Here is a 23,754-nt window from a genome sequence, read left to right on the forward strand (position 1 = left end):
CACATCAGTTAGTGACATGTATTGGGGACCAGGAGGATGGTACTTTACCCATATCTACCGAGGTCAGTGCAAATTCCCCACTCCCTTCATTAACATGGGATCAAACTTTTGATGGGATCTAGAAATACAAGGAAGTTTGAAATGTAGCAGGTGAGGGTAGCCTCATGTACATAGCCCACTGCCTCAAGAAGCTGAATGCTCTTGCAAATTTGACATAATCCAATTAGTTGATTTCCTCAGTGACATTTCTGCAGGCTCATATACAGAAGGACAGGGAAACTGAGATTTATAGTGATAGCTATTTCTAGCAAAGGTAATTTCTTTATTGGTGAACAACCTGTCCTTAGTCATGCTGATGACGAGGCGTTGAAGGATAACGGAGAGGCTGTATAGCTTTAAAGCTTAATAGGGAATAACATAAATAGAGCATAGATCATCTTTCTACTTTGACCAGGAGGCTTGCAATCTACCACCATCAGGGAAAAGCCAGGGAGTAGGAGTCAAAATCCAGAAAGAAACACATATTGGGATTTCTGTGGAGATTGTGAGGGAGGCTGGATATTTCAGTGTCACCACAGGGGGAGAAAAAAGGGAGCCACAGAGCACAAGCATGTATTTTTGGATAGCAAGCATGTCCTTGGTGGAACCAGCTGCTTATAAAGAACCGGGTCAGGGTGCTCTGGGGACTCCCTGGTCTGTCCCACCACCTTCCCAATTCGAGCAGCTCTCAGCATCCTGCTCATGCCATTTCCAGAATGACAAAGATGCGGGCATGCTCAAATATACACAAACATACTTCCTCAGCTTTCCTTCCTCAGGCAAGGCAGGCAGCAGCTTTGACAGGAATATGGTTTAAATAGATTGTAGCATACATATTATATATCTTTAAAAAATAAAACAGCATCTGCCTATTCATTACACAGCTATTTTTCCTGCTTGCAGAAGAGGTCTTTGACACTGTACATAAAATGATGCATTATTTTTTTCATAATCAGGCAGACCCTTCTGGGAGTCATTCAGCTATTGACCTTAACAGTGAGTATTGGGCACTTTGGCGTAACTAGCTTTGCTTGTTTTCACCATCAAGCTCATAATATTGGATTAAGTAAAAATGTGACTGTTTCCCTAGATTTTGACTCAGATCCTGAACCGTGCTCTATAGCTGAGCTGTGGTTTCTGCTGGATCACTGTCACAAATCAGGCTTACAGCTGGCAGGACTAGTTAAGAGATCTTGTCAATATGGCAATGAAGTCAACACGGGGGTTCCTCCCTGATCCATCAGAGTGCTCTGACCAGGGGAAGGGGTATGGGGTTCTTCATCCATGCCCTTGCTAATCCTTTTTGGCAATTATTGGCTCCTTTGGGCTGTGAGCTGCCAGCAGAAGTCACAAGAGCTTTTGAATTGGTCTGGTCTAGGACTCAGTCCAGTAACGTGAGAATGCTGCGGTGGCCTCTAGCTTCCAATCTGCAGCTGAAGATCTTGCCCTTCTTTCCAGAGTAATTGCTGACACCCTTTGAAAGCTTCCCCCAAAATTGCAAGAGCTGAGGATTGCTACTCTTGAAAACTGTAAAATAAATAGATAATCTGTAGGATAATTGCCTATGTTACAATTCTCCCCACACAACGAAGGAAAAAGCAGCCTTATGCTGTGTACTTCTCAGGCCTGGTGTAACTTGAATCCAAAAACTATGAAGGAAATGGAAAATGTTAATAAATAATGATGTTTGAAACACAAGTCACTGAACAAACCACCAGACCTTCTGCATTTATTCCACAGGACATAAAATGTCTATCTCAGTTTGAGGAAAATAAAATCTTGGACAAAGATATGTCTTAGGAATTAGCCTTGATGCTGCATGGTATTCAGAAGATAAATCAGAGAAGCTTACAGATTAACTCTTGGTAATATATACGGTATAAAGACAACTTCTGAAATAAAATCAGTACAACTGACTACTTGACATTTCCCTGGTATGAGGAACCAAGGATCTCCTCAGGGCCGTTGGAATTTTAAATTACCTTGTTTGATCCACTTTACAGCTGCCAGATTTCCATCTGGTATTTTCCAAGTCAGAACCAAGCATATGCGTGCTCCAGACTATGCGTTCTCAGTCTGATGTGTTCTGGAAATCCTGGCCTCATTTCCCAAATCCTAAGCAGGTGATCTGCACTTAAAAAACAGTAATGTCTCCCTCAAGTGTGTTGGAATTACTCTACGTGTGCAGACCAGCTGTAAAGCTGGGACAGAAATCTTAGACAAATGTGCAAAATCTTCAAGTTGTAACTTCAAAAATATTCAGGGAAAAAAAAGAACATTTCCAAGAAAATCTGTATGAGTAGTACAACTGTCTTTCACATTCCTGTGTAACACCTTAAGAAGGAAAATCACTGCCTCTTCCAGGACAGCTCCAAATAGGTAGAAAATGCATGCCCTCTGGCAGCTCAGATAAGTGAATCTGTCTTCAGAGAAGGCAAAGGAATGAAGACTAACACATTATAAGCAAAGGGCTGACCTTTTTAATAGCCCAGATATTCACCCTCTCCAAAGTAACTTAGTTCAGCTTAGGCCTGTGGCCATCTACACAGTCATTCTTTCTCTCCTTTCACTCCAGCCACTGAATGCTGGCAGCCTCTGCGACATGCCAGCACAGAGAGAGGCAGCTTAGGGAAGAGGAGGAAAAGACTGGGGTAAGCAGCTTCCCAGTCCTTGGATCAGGCTTGGACTCCATTTGGTTTGTCATGGGAGAGAACATAGCGGAGGACTGCAAAACCCCGAGGCTTCCATTTCACAGCCGCTCTCAGACCTCCACTGCATTATCTTTCTTATTTCCCTGTGCTTCCACTTGATAGCTGGCTTCGTTTCTTACTTGCCTGGCTGACAGGTTCAGGATTAGCTCCCACAGCATCTCACGCAACCACGTTATCCTGACTCTGGGATCCACTTGTTGCAAACAGCGCTTTGGGATCTAAGACTGAACACACCTGCATGGGTGTAAGGAGAGGCTTCAGAAAGCAAGCAGGCAAAAAGCTCTGTGGTGTTTTTCTCTCTGAACCAGAATAAAGCACCATTTCATTTTAGATTCATGCTGGAACCAAGGGCTTACATCTAGCTCCTGACAGCCCCTTAATGGCACTGCACTGTAGGTGTTCAGCCAGGGAGGTTATGGGGAATTCCCAGCCCACCTCCCACAGGCATCACCCCCCTCATTGCTCCCTCCTCCCCTGCAGATACTTTTACATAAAACTGCGCAGAACATCCAAACCCCAATGTTTGGGTGAAGTTCACAGACCACGTAATCAAGCTAACTCCACAAAGAAACCTCGCCCTGCCTCCGTTACTTAATTTTGTATTTCATTTCCATCAACTGCCCATCCCCCCAAGAACTCCAGAGCACCTCCAGAACCAGGGCCTGTGCTGCAGGATGTGGGTCAGGCTGGGCGCTGGACCGACACCTCCTCAGGGCCGGGTCCCGCCGCCGTTACTGTCCCTTGCGGCGGTTCTTCCTCCCGTCCCGCCGCCCCGATCCGCCTCCCGCGGCCGCTCCCCCCCTTCAGCCGCCCCGCGCCCACCTGACAGGAAGCGTCTGGGGCTCCCGCCTCAGCTCCCCCCCGCCCCGTCCCTCCACCGGGCCCCCCCGCCGCTCCTCCCGGCCCGGGAGCGGCAAAGCCCGCGCCCGCCACTCCCCAGCTCTCGGACGGCGGCGGCGGCGGCTCCCGGGGGCCACTGCCCACCGCCGCGGGGCCACGCCCCTCCCCTGACAGCCCGCTCCTCGCGCCACGCCTACCCCGCGGCTTTAGGAAGCGCCGCCGCCAATCGCCGGACGCTTTTGTGCTGACGAGCGGCCGCGCTTACCTATCGAGTAGCTTCTTCTGACAAGAAACCCCGCCTCCTCAGGCGCTTTGACCAATCAGAAAAGATTGAGTTGGGGGCGGGAGAAGAGGGCCTGCGAGCTCCGTCTTCCCTCACTGCCTCCGTCTCTCCGTTGCGCGAGGATCGCCCCTTTCGCCTGCAGGTGATTGACACGGAGCAGCAGCCAATGGACTGCGGAGGGCGCGCGGCGGGGCCAATGGCGCGGCGGGTGCGGGCTGCGCCGGGCGGCGGGGGCGGGGGGAGCGGCGGGCTGGGGTGAGGCGAGGCGCAGCGCCGGCAGGAGTGCGATAGTGGTGGCGTGAGGCGCGGCTGTACCCGGGCTGGCTGCCCGGCCGGCGGGGCGGGGGCGAGGAGAAGCGGCGTGTGCCCGGTGCTCGCCATGAGGCTGCAGGAGGACGGGGACAGCCGCGGGGCGCTGCCGTCGGCGGGGCTGCCGCAGTAATGGGCAGCGGCAGCGCTGCCTCTCGCCTGCTGTGTGGTGCCAGCGCCCGCGCCCGCCCGGCGGGTACCGCCCGTGAGGAGCCGGGGGCAGGTGAGTGCCGCGGCACGGAGGGAGCCGCCCGCGCTGCCCTGCGTCTCTTTCCTCTCCCTCCCCGAGCCGCCTCTCCCCCCCTTGCTCCCCGCCGTTGGCGTTTTAATTTTTAAACCCCAACGGCTGCGGGGGGGCAGGGGGCGCTGCTCCGGCGGGCCTGGCGCTGAGGTGACAGGGGCTGGTGAGGCGGAGCGGGGCGCTCCTCGCCTCGGGGCTCCGTGGGGATGGCCCCCTCCAGGGGAACATTCCTGGACCCCAGGTCGCCTCCTTGACAGCTTTGATGCCATCCTACCCAGTCTTCTCGCCAGGTGCGGCCACCTTTTGCTTCCCCGTATTCCTCATGAAGAGGCTTTTTCTTCCTCACCTAGCAGAGATGCTGCTTTCCTTTGGAGGGGGAAAACCCATCTGGGTTTCTCCTCTCGCGTTTCATCTCCCTGATGAGCGTTTCTCAGTTCAGGATGGAAAGGCATTAACATTTCAATATGATGCAGCGAGGAAGACGGGGAATCCTGGGCAGCCAGGGCTCAGGAGATGCCCCTTCCTCTTTCATCCTCCTCACCCTGGAACAGGCGTTTAAGTAGTAACGCTCCCTTGCCGGCTTCTTGGCTGTTTCTTCTCCTTGGAAAGAGAAATGGGAGCGGGAGGTGTGTGTGTGAGAGGAAACAACTGTTACACCTTTTGTCATCAAGACAAAGAACTTGTCTTCATCTCCCTGTGTCCCTCCCTCTGGGTGCATATTGGCAGCACCTCAGCCACTTTGCATTGCTTCCTGGAGATGCTTCATAAGGATTCGGTGTGGCCCTGACCTGCCCTTTTTTGTTGTTGTTGCCAATTATGATGGGGCTGATAAAAGGACATGTTGATATATTTCCAAACAGACTCGTGGTTTGCATTCCTGAAATTGCTGCAGCATTCTTATTTATTTATTTAATTGGGGGGGGGGGTGGGAGATAACAGGAAGGGGGTATGTTTTTGTGGTTTATTGTAGTTGTTTCAAAGGTATGAGATCATGTGCAATTGCAGCATTGTAGTATGGACTATATTAACCAATGCTTTCTCCCCCTGTCTTATTTGTCTTCCAGTCCTGCAGTCTCCACATCATCTACTGTGTGAGGAATGATGATTCCATGAGAGAACTTCCTTTCAGTTACCTGTCTGCTCCTATTGCATGCTGTGCCTGGCCAGTGATGAGCCATTCAGCTAGACTGGGATTTACTGTGAAGAAGGGAGAAGCAGAATATGAATTGTAGACATCCCATCGAGTACCTTGTGCACTGTTTTTACTGTGTCTGTATATAAATCTGCTAGTATCGAGCATACACACTCTTAAACCTACATTGGTATTTGCAGAGTTGCTACTGTGTAAGAGGACTGGTATTTCTCACCATCATGGCTTCAGTTTGGAAAAGACTGCAGCGTGTTGGGAAACATGCATCCAAGTTCCAGTTTGTGGCCTCTTACCAGGAGTTGATGGTTGAGTGCACCAAAAAATGGTAAGAAGCCGCTCATGTTGCTGCACAAATGGTGGAGTAAGTTGCTGGTGCTGAAATAGGAAGGATGTTGTTGATTTTGTATTGTTTGGTGTGCATGCATTGGTCTTACCTCCCCCCACATTCTCTTGCCTGCCCATTGCAGAAGCATCTGCGTGGGGTGCTTGTCTTTCTTGATGAGTGCTTGCTTTTCTTCATACTTATCTTGGACCTGTTGGCTTTGTTCTGTACTCTGATTTTCTTAGCTGGCATTGTTGTTACTGTGCAGAGAACGGTGCATTTATTAGCTTGGCATCTGTGACTTCATGGTGTGGCTTTGGTTGTGTGTTTTGGGTGTTGTGGTTGGTTTTTTTTTTAAATATTTCCCAAGAGCTGTTTTCCAACTTCCAACTCAGCTCTTGGTGCTGAGTGTTACCTGCTGACACTGTTGTTATCTGGCTGAGGCATTTGAGATCAGTCCTGAAGATGGTGGTGTTTTAATCTGGGGTGGATACCCATTTCAATTTTTGCGTTTTAACCTAAAGATGTCTTTTCTCTGCTTCTTTTCCTTGTTCCTTTCCATCTTTTGATGGGAATAGGCAAGAGACAGATGCTTGGGAATTGTCTTAAGGTATTTGTTTAGTCAGACAAGAATTTTGTGCAGTGGTGGTCCAGTTGGATGGCTTTGGAGCTGACTAGACAGCAGTTAACAGTTAATGGTATGGGTCTGGCACATCTTCCTTCCTGTGCAAAATGAGCTTAAATAAATCTGCTAGGGAGGACTAGAAGCAGCTTTTAAATAGTCAGGCAAAGATCTCCATTATACAAATACTTAAGTGCTGTTTTATATGTTTGGAATACTGATGTTACTGACGTTAATTCCTCACATTAGTGTGAGTCTGTAGTGTCAGGGGACGAAGAAAGTACTTTCCAGACCTTGTGGACTGAGATGTTCAAATTGCCTTGTAATAAACTGCAGCCTCCTTTCTAATACTTGGCCTTTCTTCTTGTTGGCAAGTTTGGCACTTGCATTGGCTGCTTTCACTGGTTATGAGTAATTGCCTTTACAAATTTAAATTCTATCTCTTAGAGTTGGAAATCTCTGTCAAATATACTGGAAGGCTGCTTGCTGCTCTGTCTTAAAGGAACACTGTCAGGTTAAAAATTTTTTTTAACAAGTTATCTTCTTGCCTAAAATGTTTTCAAAGATTGTTAAGAAACAGAATTATTTTGGAAGTTGAACTTGCTTTCATAGAATAAACTACAAATAAAAACATTTTAAAAGTTGAAAGAGGGTGCCGTGATTATCTCATGGGATCTACCGTCTAAGTTCAGCCAAAGAATTTTCCACAGTAATTTTGGTTTATCAGGTTTATTTCAGCAGTTGTGTTTTATTACTTTTTATGTTTTGTTTGCATAAACTAGCCTGTTTTGGCTTTCATTTTCACTTTAATTCACCCCTTGCTTGAGCATTTGCAGAATGCTTCAGCACTAAAGTATGAATGTTTCAGGGGAATGTTCAGATTGGATCTGCAGCTAACTTTCACTTGATTTCAGAAAGTCAGACACAAAAGTTCTCTTGTGAACAATCTTGTTATTTTACAAACAGTTAGCTTATTGTTTAATCATAAACTAGGGTGCCCACCTAGCAAAATGCCTGTGTGTGAAGTAGTGAAACGGCCTTTCAAAACCTCAGATAGACAACCTATTTTTAAAAGATTAGTTGCATATCTGAACCTTCATTTTACATTCTTGAATTTAAATATAGGCAAGATCAGTGCTTGTGTTGGTTATGATGAAGCAACAGTATGGTGGTGAAATGTGGATGAATTCTAGGAAAAATAACAATGGGGAAAAAAACATCACTCATACAGTCATTTGATTGTAGGCTTTTCTGTTCTGCTTCCTCTTGTTTGGAGAACCTGAACAAAAATGTTCTTTAAGCATGCAAGCTAAAATACGGTATTTCTACCATAAGTGGAACTCCTACATGAAACAAAAGGGTAAATATATAAATATTTTTAGAACCTTCAACTAAGTCTTTCCTTAACTTTGGAGAAGATGCAGTTTTGCATTTGCTGACAGAATCACTGCTTGCTCTATGTCTAAAGCTCATCTCTGAGTTTGGCCCATGTGAGAACAGAAGAAATGAACTCCATATGCTGTTCTTGCTGAAAGCACTCTATATATATTAAGTGTCAGTGCTGTAGTCTGTAGTTTGATTGAAATGTAGTAAGCAGTAAGTTATTTTAATGTACTGGCATTTTAACAATGCAGTGTTTCTGGAGGAAAAGAATGCTCCATTCATATTTTAAAATAAATGACAATGCAGTCATAAACACACTTGAACTGAGATGTGTCTGTGAGCAAGGATTATGCATGACCAAAACAGGCTGGGTGCCTGTCTGTGAGCTGCTATCTTTTGTTAGGTTTACATTTGTGTAACTCTCAGAAAGTGACTTGTGTGTGAGAATATTTTTGTAACTGATCGTGTGCAGTTTGCAATGTTGGGTGTATTTCTGGTTGGCTTTAATACTTTTTGTCTCCTCTGCACTTGTATTGATTTGAATTTTTTTTATCTTGGTGTTCAAAATAGCTCCTGCTCTTTTTTTCTGGAGTTATGCTGGCTGTGTGGGAAATCGCTACCACTTTGGTGTTGCCGCTTCACTCTTTAAAAGCATTATCTCTAGGTACAACAGCATTTGTCCAGCATAGGCTGAAACTCCCTTTCCTTGCTTTTTCTGCTCTCTATTGTTTCTGATTCTTGTCCCTACTAATGATTAAAGACAGCCACTCTCAGATGGTTGCTTTTCATTGGTGGTGCATTTGGGGGAGACAGGTTGTGATGGAGTGTCCAGTATTGTCACTGTTTAATTAGAAAAACCTTATTTTCAGGTAATTAACAGGACCGAGTCACTTCTGTGGCATTCTGGTTGCTCCCCCTGACCTAGACCTAATTATTGTGGCTGCTCAGTATCTTCGAAAAATTGAGCAGTTGGTTCATTTAGAGCCTTTCATTAAAAATAAATAAATGTAGTCTTGGTCTTTAATATGGATTAGTGACTCCTGCTACTGTGAAAACGTCATGCTTTGCATTAATCATATAAGCACTTGATTTTTTTCTTTTTGAGACACGCTTGCTTGGCAGTGCTGGAGTGTGTCATCCTCCACTTACCCTTGGAATAAGCTGGGGCAGCGCAGGATTTTCCACTTGGCCTCACCAGTGACCTGCAGTCCTGGCCTGGAAGGACTGTGCGTGGTAGGAGAGAGTTAATTTAGTCCTTCTCCTTAGTGCAGAGACATTGATTAAAACCAGAAATCAGTCTCATGCATTTTGCTTGGGCTTCTACAAAAAAAGCTGTGTTTGCCGCTCTGCGCTGTCAGAGCAGACTGTTGCTGCGTGGAATAGGAGTGTGCTAGGCATCAGTAGCAGGTGTAATGCTGTGGCTTGTGCAGGGGAGCCAGTTCAGTTGCATGAACACTGGTGTCTAGCGCTGTTTGAGATGCCTTTGGGTTTCCTGCCAGTCCCAGCTGCCAGTTTGGAGAAGCCCAGGTCTCCTGTTGATCCTGTGTCAAGCCTGCCAGCCTGGCACGCATCTCTTGTGTACCCTGGGGCTTCTGTTCAGGCAACTGTGTCAAGGCTTGTCTGGGGCACAGGTTCAGCAGGGGAGCCTTATAGGAGGAAAATGCTCTTTTGGACCAGAGATCAGTTCTAGTACTCGGGCCTGAAGCTGTTACAGCTGTTTTACAGAGCTGCTGAAGCACCTAATGCTGAACATGTGAGCTCTCTAGGATGGCTGTTATGTTTCCTTATTTCTGTGTCATGTCTTGCAAGTCAGGGACCCAACGGGGGCTTCAAGTGTAGTATTGACTGGTTTCCACAGAGAATGGCCTAACTCTTACAGAGTTGAGGTTGCCAAGTTCCTAATATGATGTCCATTAGATGTTTTTATGAGCGAGAAAGCTGCTCACCTGAATGTAGGTGCTAACTGCTTAAAAACACTGGAAAAGAGTAAGCATAAGAAGGCTTTTCTACAGGATTTGCCATTCAGTAGTTGCTTTAGAGATAAAGAAATATGTTATTTTTTACAATGTTTGCAATACCTGTCATCTCCTATATGAACTGCATTGCTTTTGAATCTTGCTTAAAAATACAGCAAGCCATGATGTTCTAAAAGGGTTGAACTTTTCTTGTATGCTGCCTTAACTGAAGACAGGGTTCATTTCCATGAGGCAAGCCACCTATTTTTGTATCAATTAGGTATGGTCTGAAGTAGGTTCTGTATTTTCAAATATACATCTTTCTCTTTTGGAAATGAAGTAATGCTTAATGTTTTTTTTCCAAAAGGCTTTAGCCATCTGTTTTTCTCTTTTATTGCAGTTTCCTAACTGGATGCTGTAGAATTTCTAAGATTTGGCATGCACTGTGCATGGGAAAGAAATGAGCTTTTTGAGATTCCACAGTTCACACCAGTCTGCTTGCCTTCTGGTCGCTGCTTTCCAGCAAACTCTTCAGTGCTGAAGGCCACTGAAAGAACTGGAGTTAACCGGTTGCTGTAGAAATTCTTGGGGCTTGCCTGTACAGGGTCACACTGTCAGATTGCTAAGTTAATTTCCTTGCTTTGCATGGTTATTAAGAGAGAATTTTGTGAGCAACTAAGTGCTTTTAATTATTAAGGATGATCACGTTGAAACTTGTGACAAAAAGATACAGTTACAGGTCAATTCAGAATCTCTTTGAGTTAGTTTTGCTGTGAACCATGCTTTTTGTCGTAGGCTTGCTATTCTGAGTTTTTGATCAGAGTTGCATTTGCATGTTAGCCATGTAGGTATACTGTAACAAGTATAGCTTGTGCAAGCAAAGCGTCATGCAATTTCTCCTGCTTTTTAGCCTCTTTTCTTCTTCTTAATTAAATTATACTCTGCCTTCACACTCCTCGTTGAGATCTCTGATTCCACACCAAATAATCTCCATCTGCAAATACACTTCAGCATTTTCTTCTCCATTAATTTCCAGTTTTGACTGAGGACTTTTTGAGGGCTTAAATTGTGTCTCAAACTTAATTCTTTCCAAATAATCACCACCAGCTGCCTTACAGGTCAGTCTTGTCCCTTTCTTCCTAGAGTCATTAAAATACACTTACTGTCCACATGCAAAAGCAGTTCTCCTCTGCCACCCTGCATCTCTTTCCTCTTTGTATCCAAAAGAAATCTTGATTTTTGGAAATGCAGATCTGCTCCTTTGGGCTCTCTGCCTGACTTCTGTCAGGAGGTTGCCTACCAATCCTGACTCCTGAACACCAGCTGCTTTCATTCCCTACCTTACTAAGCTGGCCTCCTGGCCCTTTTTATAGCCTTATGTCTGTTCCATGGACCACAAGTTAGGGATTTCTCATCAGAATTGTTGGTTGCATATTGTGCAGTGAAGACATTTCAATAGGAGAGGTACGGGTGTATGTGAAATCTTTCTTGCTGCTGACTTTTTCAGATCATCAGTGCTGCACACTTACACCCATTTTCTATTTGCAGCAACTCTTTGAGAGTATTGAAATGCTGTGTCCAGTTCCTAAAAGACCTCATGGGTAGAAGCTGGCATGAAGTTTAGTATCTGTAAGGTAGGGAGATTTGGGTTTGTCATAAATGCTTGTTCTGAATTTTATTTGTCTTTGAGAGACAGGATTCCTTCCAGCAATTCCTTGACGTAGTTTACTGTCCTGGCAGTAACAAAAATAATTGTCTAAAGCAGAAAAGATTAGGTTATATCCAAGTTGTAGAGAAATCTATCTTAATGGTCTGCCCTTTATTCATTAAAAGGGGTGAGGATGTCTCCTTGAATAAATAAAATACACTAACTTAAGTTCTAACACAGCTTTATTTTTTGAGAGAGAAACTGTGTGTGTGTAACTTCCTCACAGAGCTTTACAAATAAATAAAACCTGGCTCTGTTCTTGCAGGCACTGTGTTACATGCATACGGTAAAGTACATGTACTGTTCCTTTGAACCCAGTGGACATGAACTGGAATAAATAACTTTTTTGCAGGATTGGATCCCTGTGAATACTCTTTTCAGCTCTTTGTATTATGAGGTTAAATAAAATGAAATATTATGACATTGTGTAGATCTCATCTGAGCTGAGTCTTCAGTCTTAGACTGCTCAGGCTGTATAGTGCCAGTCTGTTGCTTCAATTAGTTTTTAATTGGTTGGAGAGAGCTCAAGTCCCTTTCACAGTTTAGTGTGAATAAGGAGAGGAGGAGGAGGCTGGTAAGGTTGACTAAATCTGAGGAAAATTCTTATAAAACAAACCCTTCAGTTACCATAGTAAAAACATTCTGCTTGGGTGGCTTTCTGAGAATATGGGGGGGGGGGTGGGGCTGGGATTGTTTGTTTACTTCTAAAAGCTTTCCCAGTTTACTCTGAGAGGAGTGTGTGTTTGTTTCCCTGGCCTTTCTCTCTCCTTTTACTCCTTGGGGTAGAAGCTGGCCCTGGCAGGCTGTTTGCTACCTTGCTGTGGGATACTCCTGAGCTGCCTTCTGCACCAAGCCCGTCTTGTGTGTCCTGGAGTGGACTCTGAAACACAGCAACTATGTAGCTGAACTTTTGTTCCTTATTTTGAGATATGCACACAGCAATAGGGTAAATAAAGCCATCCTTGTTTTCTTGCTCTTGTTGTCTTTATTTGAAAAATGTATTTCTGCAGTATACAGTTTATGTAAGTGCATCAGAGCCTCTCAGCTGGGAAGCTGTATGTTTTGGCAGTTGAGGTATAGGGTAGTTGTGGCTTCTGGCACCTGGAAAGGTGTTGCAGGGACTTGGGAACTGTGGGTTAAGCATGAGCTAAAATTAGCAGAACCATAACTAACATTGCTGTTGTCTAAGGCTCTGACTCATGAGGCTTTCTGGATTCAAGAGTGGAGCTGAGATGTCACTGTCCCTTAGTAGTAGTCTTCCTCTGCCGCCTTCTGCCCTGAAGCAGAGGTAGGATGACAGTAAGGCTGCCTGGTGTGTTAGTGTTAACTGCCATCAACTTCAGTTCAGATTTTTAAGGTGAGAGTGAACTGCAGCAGTTGAGGAGCTTATGCACCTCCCTTATGCTACCCTGATGCAGTGAGGAGGAAAACCTGCCAGAGGGGTGAGACGAGCCACAGCTGCAGGCAAGAGTGTCTTCAAGTGCTTCAGCTAAATCATCCAGACCCTGAGTCAGTGCCCTGTGCTGTCACTATAGGGCTTCCAAATGTACAAGCTTTTGAAATGAATCAGAAGTGCAGGCCCTTCTGAACTATAGTTTCCAGCTGCCTGCAAACCTGTAAGGATGAGCAGTGCAGAAGTAATTCTCATTTGCCTGTTGAGGTTCTCTTTGTAGTGGAGAGTCGTTATTGGGGGTTCTTTTTAATTTCTATTTTATTATTATTTAAGGAGACTTTCTTGAGGGTTACTACAAAGCTATGGCCAGGCTTTGCAGCTGCTTAACTGTCTGCAGCTGCTGAACTGCGATCTCTGTGGCTCTGTGTATTTATTTTAGCACAAACTGGTTTTGGATTTTATTTCATGTGTACACTCAGTCTCCTGCAGTCATTCTGTGGGCTTTGTTTTGGGTGAGCTGCTGTATCAGAGCCTAACAGCGCACTGGCAGATCTGATCTTTCTTTTCTAATAGATCTGTTTTGAAAAATGACTTGAGTGCTGACCAAACATCACAAGGGCAAAATAATTTCAAGTTCCAGGGGCAACTGAATTAAAACAATCGGGGGCATTTTAAGACTCTATCATATCACGTCACTTTTGACTCCCATATTACCATGTCCCATGTTACTACCACTTGTTTCCTTGGTGCCATCTCTGCAAGCACCTGTAATGACCAGTCACCCTCCATGTTCACTGCCGCCTCTTTCTTTACCCAAGAAGAAATGTTTGCTTCCTTGCTGCTGTCTGATGGGTCAGAGTTGTCTGGGGCTGCCGGATGGGTGGCATTGGCTGTTGCGGTGGGAGATGTATCTTTTGATGGGTGTGCAGCTTTGCTGGGAGCATATATTCATCTCCACCTGTTGGGACAAGCCCTATCACCTTTCTTGTAGGCCAGGCAGACCAAAGACATTCCCTAGATCAGCTCTGGGCTTTCCATTAGATATGTTGCTGCCTGATGCCCTAAGATGATACCTGTCTTGAACTTTCTTCAGGGCTCAGACTAATGCACTGATGCCTGTGCTTTTAAATCCAGTGTCATAAACTGACTTTCCCCTCCCAGCTGTGTGTGGGAAGAGTATTTGCATAGCCAGTACTGTTAATATCAAAAACCATATTAAATGATGTAATTGGAGAATCTGGACCATTGAATACAGTTGGCAGCACATTGTACGCTGCCGCTCAGCATGCACTGTGACCTTCCTTTACTTTCAGTGACTGCTCATTAAGTAAACTCTGAATCCCTTTGTTTACAGCAGTACATAGGATGAGATTTAAAAGAACAGAAAAGAGCTGTCAAAACAGCTTAATTCTCTTTTCCAGCAAAGATCTAACTCAGCAACCTGTAAATTTCCAAACCAACCTGTTGCTGATTTATCTGTGGTTTATTAGCAGAGGACTTAACCTTGACAGCTCCTGGTAACACCTGACATGATTATAGTTCTGGAGTCAGCTCTAGCCATGTTGGCAGGTGGGTGAGTCTGTTTGGCTGTTCTTAACTGCTTGGCTGTATTTTTCTTCTGGTTGTACCTACTGTCTCTTGCAAAACTGATTTAGAGGTTTGTCTCTTCCTGTAGGTAACCTGAGCAGTAGTTGTATAAAGCTGTGGAAAACTTTCAAGAGAACAAGATTTTTGAACTCCTTTTTCTCTTCAAGTGCAGATCTTAACTGGATAGAGTACTTGGAATAAGTGTCTCAAGTCGACTGAGTGAATATTCATAAAACTTCCCCTTGCATTCCTTTTATCTTTGACATGTAAGAAAATTTTAAGAATGGGAAACTCCTGACCCATTTTTCACCACTTCCTCTCATACCACAAAAAGCAAAAGAATGTAGCATAGTGTTACTTGGTTTTGAGGCATATTTGGGATAGTTCCTGCTTACTGTTAACACTTTTTAAAAGATCCTTTTTTAAAATACTTATGACAATGGTGTTTTCACACCCCTTTTTTGGGATTTGTGCATGTAGAAAAGGGAATTTTGGGTTGTAGGCTTTCCTTTTGGTTTTTAATTTTCTTGCTAAAATTGTTTACTTTCCTCCCTCTAGATGGTTGCTCTAAGCTCCAGTGTTTGCATACCCTTTCAGAATACAAAGCTACAGACAACCTTAAAACAGTAAAGAAATTATTTTTCTTTCCCATGGATTCCTTGTCTCATGTAGTAAATGGGATTTTTTTGTTGTTGTTTTTTTGTTGTGTTGGTTTTTGTGTGGTTTTTTTTTTTCATTTTGAACTGAAAGATGATCAGGAGAAATCTTAACACCCTGAATTCTCATAGTGACTGATGTAATCGTGGAAGTTTTTGACAGAGGATTGACAAAGTGTGTGATGACCCATACTGCTAGAATTGTAAACATCTAGTGCTTAAGACATGATGCCTCCTTTAGTCCATGGCTGTAAGACTGTCCAGTGGCGGGGGGGGGAGGCAACTCTTTTTTTTTTTTCCTGCCCCCGCACTTCTCTTCACTCTTTTCTAGTGTAAATGCTATGCCAGCTGAAAGCTAGCAGCTGCACAACAGGGGAGTGATGAAATATGGTAATACAGAGGGCTTGGTAAAGGATGGTGCGAGGAGACTCCCCTTGACACGTCATCTGCTACCTGGGGGCCTGTGGCAGCCTGCTCTGCCATGCTGCCTCATCAAAGCCTGTTGTACCTCCACACCAACACTGCTGTCACTTTTCTAGAGGTCTAGGACAGCCCTTTTCTCTGGGCACACAACACTGGTGGGACTGTGCTGTCAGTGGTTATGACAAGTTAGCTTGCTGTGTTGTTGTTTTTGAACCTTGGGCTTCTCCCTTATTTTTAGCTTTGCTTCATAGGGAAGAAGTTCTCATGTGACATTAAAATGCATCTGAATTTTCTGTCTGGCCAGCAAATTCAGTGTTACGTTGGAAAGTTTCAACAGACAATTTCAACCAAAGCTTATGGGGGTGGAAACCTCCTGCTATTACTTCCATGGGTTTTGTGACAAAGGGCCTCTGGATAGAAGAGAGGAGTCTTGGTCAGACCCCATGGCTGCAGGTAAAAAGCCAGTAACTCTACCCTTTATTAGACACTGGAGAATCTGCAAGGGTGAAAGCTGCTGGCAGCCTGACCTCTTTCCCTCCGCCTGGAACTATGGGTTTATTTCGGTTTGTGCTTCCACGCAGGCCTTTGTGTGAGTGTATTTTTGGAGCAGGGAGCTGCTAGATACATTTCTGTGTTTCTCTGCTACCCATCTGTTGCTGTAACCACCTCCTGCTCTAGCTGCCTCAGGAGAAGCTGTGTTGCAAGGGAAAAATGGCAGTAAAAACAGGCGTGTTACCTGTGCTTTCAGTTTGCAGGTTACCCGGTCCTGGTGCTTGGTGTTCATCTTACCCATCATCACTAACTTCAGTACTGCTGATAGCGTGGCTAACATTGGTGTAGTACTACTGCAGATGACAGCACAGTCCCTTGTCTCCTTTCCTATTGCTGTACCAGGAAACAGGAATATGGAAATTTTTGCCTATAGATTCAGTCTTGTTGTCTGGAGTGGACGCTAATAAAGTATTTACGATGCACAAAGTTTGCTTCCTCCTGGGAAAAAACCCGCTGACTTCAGTAAATAAATTTCAGACAAATTTATTCTTAGGGAAGTAGAGCATGTACTGTAGAGGGAAAACTAATAATTCTTTTAGCAACAGCTGTTAAAAGGAGGGTGCTTGCTTGATTTGCAATTAATGATAAAGTCCTCAAACTGTAATTTAAAAAAAGAAAGTAATCTTGAGCTGCTCTTGACTATAGGAAGACTGCAATTTATCCTAACTTGTTGGTGTCCACGTCATTGAGAGAACTGTGGGTATCTCTTATGGTTCACAAAACCCCATTAAGGCCCAGAGAAGCAGAAACCTGCTGCCTCATTAGCCTCACAGAGCAAGTTTTCTGCCTTCCTCTTCCTTCTGTGCTGTGCCATAGGTGGGCACAGAGGAGACTTGCTTAGGTTTGCCTCGGCTCTTCTTCTACAGGGTTTGTTTCTTTGCTGCCCAAAGAAGCCTTTAAAAAATGGTTGGTCTTGCAGCTTTTTACATGGAATATTTGTTTGTTGCATTTCAGCATTGCTCAGGGATGGGCAGGACTGGTGGTGAGGTGAGGTGAGCTGACCTGATGGGAAAGCAGGGGGAGTGATGAGCAGAACATGAGGCTTTTCTCCCTGTTTGAATGTCTCCTGGTCTGTCTGTACCGGATAAACAAGGCAGATCCTGCTGGGTTTGGAGATACAAAAACAGTGACCTAAATACAAGCAACCCATGTGCAAAGCAAAAATAATTATTTTGGAGAACAGCTGCGGAGCCGCCTTGTACTTCTGCTGACATCATCTCTTTGGTTAGCATGTGTTTTATTGTTGGGTTCTTAACTTCTTATACTGAACGATCCCCACAGCAAAAGAAAAGTTAAAAGCAGTGGGGAGATGTTTCTGGAAGCTGGTAACACGACAGAGAAGTCTGTCACCTGTGCATAGTATGTACAGATATATAGTTCAAGATGCAGTGTGTAATATGAAATCAATGGAAGTTGTTGAACCATCTTAAGAGGAGGGAAAGCCTGGATGCTGATGATGAATACAGAAGGGGTGGCTGTAGCTAGTAAGGGACAAATCTTGTCCACCCTTGGTTATTCCGGGAGGCTCCCAGGTGTGCTGTGGGGCACATGGACTGAGCAGGGCCAGAAATCTCACTTCCTTACAACCTCAAGCCATCTTGCTGGTAAACTAAGTAGCTTTGAAATAGTGAAGTATTTCGTGTTACTGAAATGCTCAACGTTGTAGTAAACCCCAGGCCTTTATTCTCCTGTTGAATACAATTTCTGTCAGCTGTAATCAGATTTTTGTGTTTTATTCACAGATGTTTGCTGACCCAGGCCATGTAAAATTCTTATGACAAAATGTGCCCAGTTTAAAATGGGAACTTACTGTGCCACATTGAGCTTTCAGACTTGATTTTGCTGAACAAGCAATATGCACACAGGTGTACTTGGACCTCATCTATAGGCAGCAGTTCCACTGTTTTACTGTGCCTTTGCAATCCATGCCATACACCACCTATTCTTCCCTTATAAGCAGGAGGCAGCAGTACAGGAGTGCATTATCTAGAGACATTTTCATGGAAATAGCTGCACAGCCAGTTTAAGCACTTCTGTAGCAAAATAAAGTGCATTTGTATTTCTGATTGTACCAGAACAACTATTCCAGTTTGGAGTAGCTTCTCTAATTTAAGTAGTTTTGTTGTCACAAAAACTGTCCTGAGCAAGCCTTGAATATTGAAAATGTTGTTGTGCCTCTCTTTGAGTGACTGTGATAGTAACAATCATACTGTTAAAGAAGAAATCTGAATTTAAAATGTTCCATGGATTCTTTTTGTGCTGAATGAAAGCAAATTGCATTATATAAATATTTCTACCTTTAAGACAGGTAGAAAAAGTCTGGCTATTAATAGCACATGATGTTAAAAAAACTTCTGAGTGCATTTGAAAGGGGTTTTTTTATTACACTTTCCATTCAAAGGAAGATTTATAGCTTTGTAAATAAAACTGCAGTATGTCTCTGGCCTTCCTCGATGTAATTTTACTCAGTTCAAATTGATGTCCTGATCTCTTCAACCTGATGCATCCTTATATTGTCACTGTGTTTTATTTTCTTCACTGGATCTGTGTAAGGTGTCTTCCATATTGGTGTCACGTGCCAGTTTCTGGGTGGTTGATGTGAAAAGGGTAGGAATAATGCAGCATACACAAAAAGAGTACTTACATGCTCTTACCGTTTACACACAGTTACAGGAGGATAAGAACTTATTTACAATTTGGGCTTTTGAGCTGATTGTTGTATCAAAGCATGATTTCTCTCTTTATTTGAAGCTGCGAAGCTGGTTCTGTATACGTGTGGCTGTGGGAGTTTAATTTTTCTTCTATCCCAAGGCAAGTGCCCAGTCACAGCAAAGAAATCACACACGGTGTTCTCTCTCTCGCTACCCAGATGTAGCCAGAAGCTGCAGAGTAGGTTTTTTTGAGTACTGGAAGTAGAAGAGCTTGCAAGGCTATGTAGGTTTTCAGTTACTAAGAGCAGTAGTAAAAGTTATTTTTGTTCCTTACATAAATAATTCTGTGTCGGTCAGTTCAGCACCTTCATTTGTTCAGAGCAGACTTGATAAATTCTGTGCAGTTTTTTTTATGTACGTGATTTGGATTTGGAGGGGGAAATAAAGTCCTTTTTGCTTCTCATTCCACTAGAGAGTGTAGTCTAGTGGTAGAAACAACAAAAGTCAGAAAATCCTGGTTCCACACTAGGCTTTCTTTCAACTTCCCTTGTAACTGTAGACAAGTCATCTTTTCTATCACCCCCTAATTTGTGTGCACAAATCATCTTCCGTCAGCTTTCCTACAGTTTTACATCCACAATTACTTATAAGTAGGATTTATGTCTCCTGTTAAAGGCCAGAAGGTAGCAGCTCTCTGGTGGTACTGGTGTAAAACAACTAAAAAGACACTTTGCTGTGTGGAAATAAATATCAGGTGCTGACAATTTCTCTCGCAAAAATTCTGCAGCTGCACAGCTCCATTATTAATCCAGTCTTACAAGACTGCCGTGTGATGGAGAAAAATGATCCCCATTTTATATCTCTGAAACTGAAATACAGAGAAATTGAAATTGTGGAGATGGTGCAAGAAACCTTCTCTGTACTGATAGGAATTGTATGAGTGCAGATTTATGGTAGCAAGACACTGTGTGAGGAGGAAACTGCTAGTTATATCTTACAAACTAGGGAAAAAAAAGAAAAAGAGGGGGCATTTTTCTAACTATAAGTCATGTTAATAATGAGGTAATTTGCAAATGTGTTTGGTTGTATGGGATCAGAGTGGAAACTTGCAGAACGTTGTATTGAGGTAGAGTAGGACTGGTGAGGCTGAGTACATGAGGAAAATGGGAAAGATAATTCTGGAGGGGAAGTGACTGCATGATCACTGATATACAGTTACTGATGCAGGAGCTTAAGCAAGCTTTTTGTTGTGTGTGTGTGGGGTTGTTCGTTTTCTATTTATTTTCCTTTGACTGATGTGTAATTAAGAGTATGCGTAATAGATAAATGCCAGATTGAGGGGAAGGAAGTAATTTGTACTAGGCTCTAAGTACATCCTTTCTGGATTGACGTTTCTAAAATATTTTATCCAGTGGTGGTGGTATATTAGAAAATGACAATAACCATAAGGACCAAGCTCCTCTTCAGTAGTGGTGATGGATGCCTGAAGCATGTGATTGCACTTGAAAGGCTACACGTTGATTACTCCAGTGCGAAAAGTTCAGGGGACCTACACTGTTTGTGTCAGATTCACTTGCAAATGGTTGTGACAGTCTGCCTGACAGTTCAAACCAAAGTGCTTTAAAAGAGGTGTTTATGTAGAAACTATAGCACTAAATGAAGAAAGAGAACTTGTTAAGCTCTTCGAAGAATTTTGGGAATAAAGCTGGTAGAATGGAGCTCAGTTACAACTCCAACAAAGCCGTGGCTGCACAGCAGGATACAGGCTTATTACTCTGATATAATCAGAGCTGTTGGAATATTCTGCTTAAGCTTGTTGACTTCAATATATACATACACTGGCTGGATTAGAATTACTGATCCTTTTTTTTTTTCTCTATATATAAGTGCAGAGATTAGCGTGATTTATTTTCTGCTTGGACTTTAGGTGGTAGCTTTTTCTTTCATATCATATCCACAAAATCAGCCCCAAAACCTAATGCCTGTGGAAGAGAGAATGTGAATGTTGGGGGGGAAAGTAACATTTTATTTCCTACCCTTAAAAAATGCCAAGATTTCTATGCAGAGCATTTGTTGCTGCTATTTTACTTGTTTGTTGCTCCAGCATATCTGTCCTGTGACTTGCGGTGTAAGAAGAGATAGGGTAGCTCATGAGACATTTGAAATATTTATAAGGCTAAACTGCGAGAACTGCTCCTAGTTTGGTCAGAGACAAACTAAACTCTTGACTCTGACTCTTCTGAGAGAAGCAAGCCTCCATCGCCTGTTTCAGAATTGCCAATCTGGTTTGTAACTGATTCTTGAAGACCAGGATTGTACAGAAATCGAATGCTTCAAAGCTAGAAAACATAGGCACCTGTTCTCTCTCTGATGCCATTATTTATGTGATCAATCTGGCCATGTGTTGTCTTTACCTTATGGATATTTTCTCTTTGATTGTTTGAATGTTTTTTCCCCTTTTGGGTGTTCCAGCTGTAAGGTCTCTGGGTACACATGATCCCTATTCATGTCTTAGGAGAGGTAAGAGGGGGAAGGGGAGAGTACAGCTGAGGAGAACAGGGAGCCTGCATCTGACTCCAAATCCTGGAGACATTTGGCCATGGAGAGGTTCATTTATGTTAGGTAAAGTGGTGAGTGTCCGATGAGAGAGCTTGTCTACACTTTGGCCCTCCTGGCCCCAATTTCTGCTCTGCCACCTTCTGCCATCCTGTTGTTGAGGGACATGCTTCATTTGTGGGATGGCAGAGGTCTGTCAGCCCCTTCGGAATAAGGGCTGCACACGTTGGTCTGCTTGCCCCAGGGAAGGTTGGTGGTGTGTGCCTGCACGTGCTGCTGGGGACAGGCCACATGTGTCAGATGTGGCTTGGACACTATGGATTTACTGTGCGTCTTTACAGAAGGGTCTCGCAGCTCGGAGGCTGGACATCGTGGAGGCAGAGTGTTTGTAGGACCTGTTGTGCTACCTGTGTGTGCGTGGAAGCACATCAGGTTCTGGCATACGCAGCTGCCACGGGGAATCCTGCCCTGCCCCTTTTCGAGAACTTAAAGGTTTCTTTGCATTGTTCCAGCGATGTGAGGTGACATTACAAAAGCCAAATAAATGTCTGCTTCTAGTTTACACTTTGACTTCATAATTTTCTGCATAACACTTGTTTTCATTGGCTTTGAAGTTTGAGGGTTTCAATGACCCAAAGCATCTTTGAACATTAACTGCATTGAAACCAATGAATAAATTCACACCTCATTTGGTACTATATTGTTTGTCTGGCTGCAGAACAAACAAACCCAAACCCTGTATATGTTAAAACTGAGCACTAGCTTTTCAGCCAGAGCAGTGAGAAATAATGAAAGGGGTTAAAGGCTTTAGCCTGCTAGGTTGCCTGTCTGCCTTCATCCAGGTGAGGTCCAACTGAGAGCTGCAGCACCGAGGACAGAAGTTGCACTTCCTCTGGCGGATGGCTTTGGGGAAGAAAGGTGGTGGAGAAGGTGTCGGTACTACACGTGGTAACGTGTTAAACAGCGAGAGCTAGATAATGCCAGCGCTCATCTGTCAAAGCCCAAGAGACAAGGTTAAATTAACAGATCAAGCTGAGATAAGTGTTTTGTGTAAGGTCTTGTCTATGCTCAGAAACTGGAAAAGTTAAGGAGAGCTGACTTAAAGCATGAAGTGCATAAATAAAGCTGTGCTGAACTCTCCTGTGAATGCACTCATTCAGGAGATTTGCTCTTTGCTGCAATAGCCCGGTGATCTTAGTTTTCCTGAGTGTTCCTCTGCCGACCTGCCCGTCGTTCTGAAGTGCTCATACTGCCGGAGCATGGGCATGCACATGTGTGTGCAGTGCTGGCCCTGCCAAGGCTGATATTCCATCTGAATGCTCCAGAAGTAATACATTAAAATTTTGCAGTCTTCAACTTTTGAGCCTTGTTTGTTTTAAAGATGAAAAATGCATTTTATATCAAATACGCTGAAATATGTGGAAAATCTTATTTTGCAGAATCCAAGGAGTTTGTGTGCCCACGCATCTCTATTGTCCGTGTTGATGACTCTGCACATAACTGGTTTTTTCCCTCAGTGCTCTGTGTGAACTCTGTGCAGCTAAAATTGATTCCCATTCCCTTGATGGGAGTGGGAGTTTACAGAGTGGATTTTATTCATTAGGCTTCTTTGACCCTAACTAGGCAAATGTGTTAAAACTCTGATTTGAAATTTAATAATTTACAGTAATTTATCTTCACTTCATTTACTATAATACCCTTCTATAAAAGCTTGAAATTAAAATTTTTCTTCTTGTTTATCCTCATATAGTGCCAGATACTGCAGCACTTCAGCTGGTAGGAGGTTTTTGTCTTTCACTGTAAGGACACCGTTCTTCACTTGGCACAACTAGGTGTTGCAGTAAGTTTGAGAGGCGCTGTTTTTTACTTTGAGTGGATGGCTCTCAGCACTTGCAAGATCAAGAGTGTATTTTGCTCCAGGAACCAACCTAGCCTCCCTTTTTATTCACCTTTCTGCTTCCAGAGAGAACTGCTTTTCACACCAGACACATTTGTGTTTACAGATAAAAAATTTTTAAATTAGAGTAAAATTGAAATCTAGGGTGAGACAAAATTACTTAATCTTTTAAGCTGTGCCCTCTATGGGATAGAGGGGCTCTGTCCCTTTATCCCTTTGCCTCATTTAATGGTACAAGACTGGAATCCAGCCTGCAAGACATCAAATCCACTTAAAAAATCTGGGCAGCATCCAGGAGTCTCTTCTGTGGCTGCAGATGTTTCTTTACAACTGCCCCATGCTAAGATCCATCAGCTAACTAAAGTAGCCATTGGGCTAAAACACAATCAGGCATATAGGATGGGGAGGGTATGGTTTCTGTCTGTTTTAAGTTGATGTAAAATACTAACCACGATGGCACGGGAAGAAGGGAGAGG

The 23,754-nt window shown here is 43.8% G+C and overlaps 1 protein-coding gene across 10 annotated transcripts in view; it reads left to right on the top strand.

The window, feature by feature from the left end:
* Positions 1 to 4,136: 4,136 nt before the first annotated feature.
* The window catches only part of EHBP1 (EH domain binding protein 1), a 228,162-nt gene continuing 208,544 nt past the window's right edge, over positions 4,137 to 23,754 (top strand). For all 10 annotated transcript variants that reach the window (XR_012041725.1, XM_072857323.1, XM_072857324.1 and 7 more), the window contains exons 1-2: positions 4,137 to 4,405; positions 5,488 to 5,898. Coding sequence is in view for 9 of the 10 variants with exons in the window: in XM_072857323.1 (XP_072713424.1) it covers positions 5,795 to 5,898 (104 nt within the window). In the remaining variant the exon portion in view is untranslated. The remainder of the gene's footprint in view (positions 4,406 to 5,487; positions 5,899 to 23,754) is intronic.

Source organism: Ciconia boyciana, chromosome 3 (genome assembly GCF_034638445.1).
Source record: "Ciconia boyciana chromosome 3, ASM3463844v1, whole genome shotgun sequence".
Classification (NCBI taxonomy): Eukaryota; Metazoa; Chordata; class Aves; order Ciconiiformes; family Ciconiidae; genus Ciconia; species Ciconia boyciana.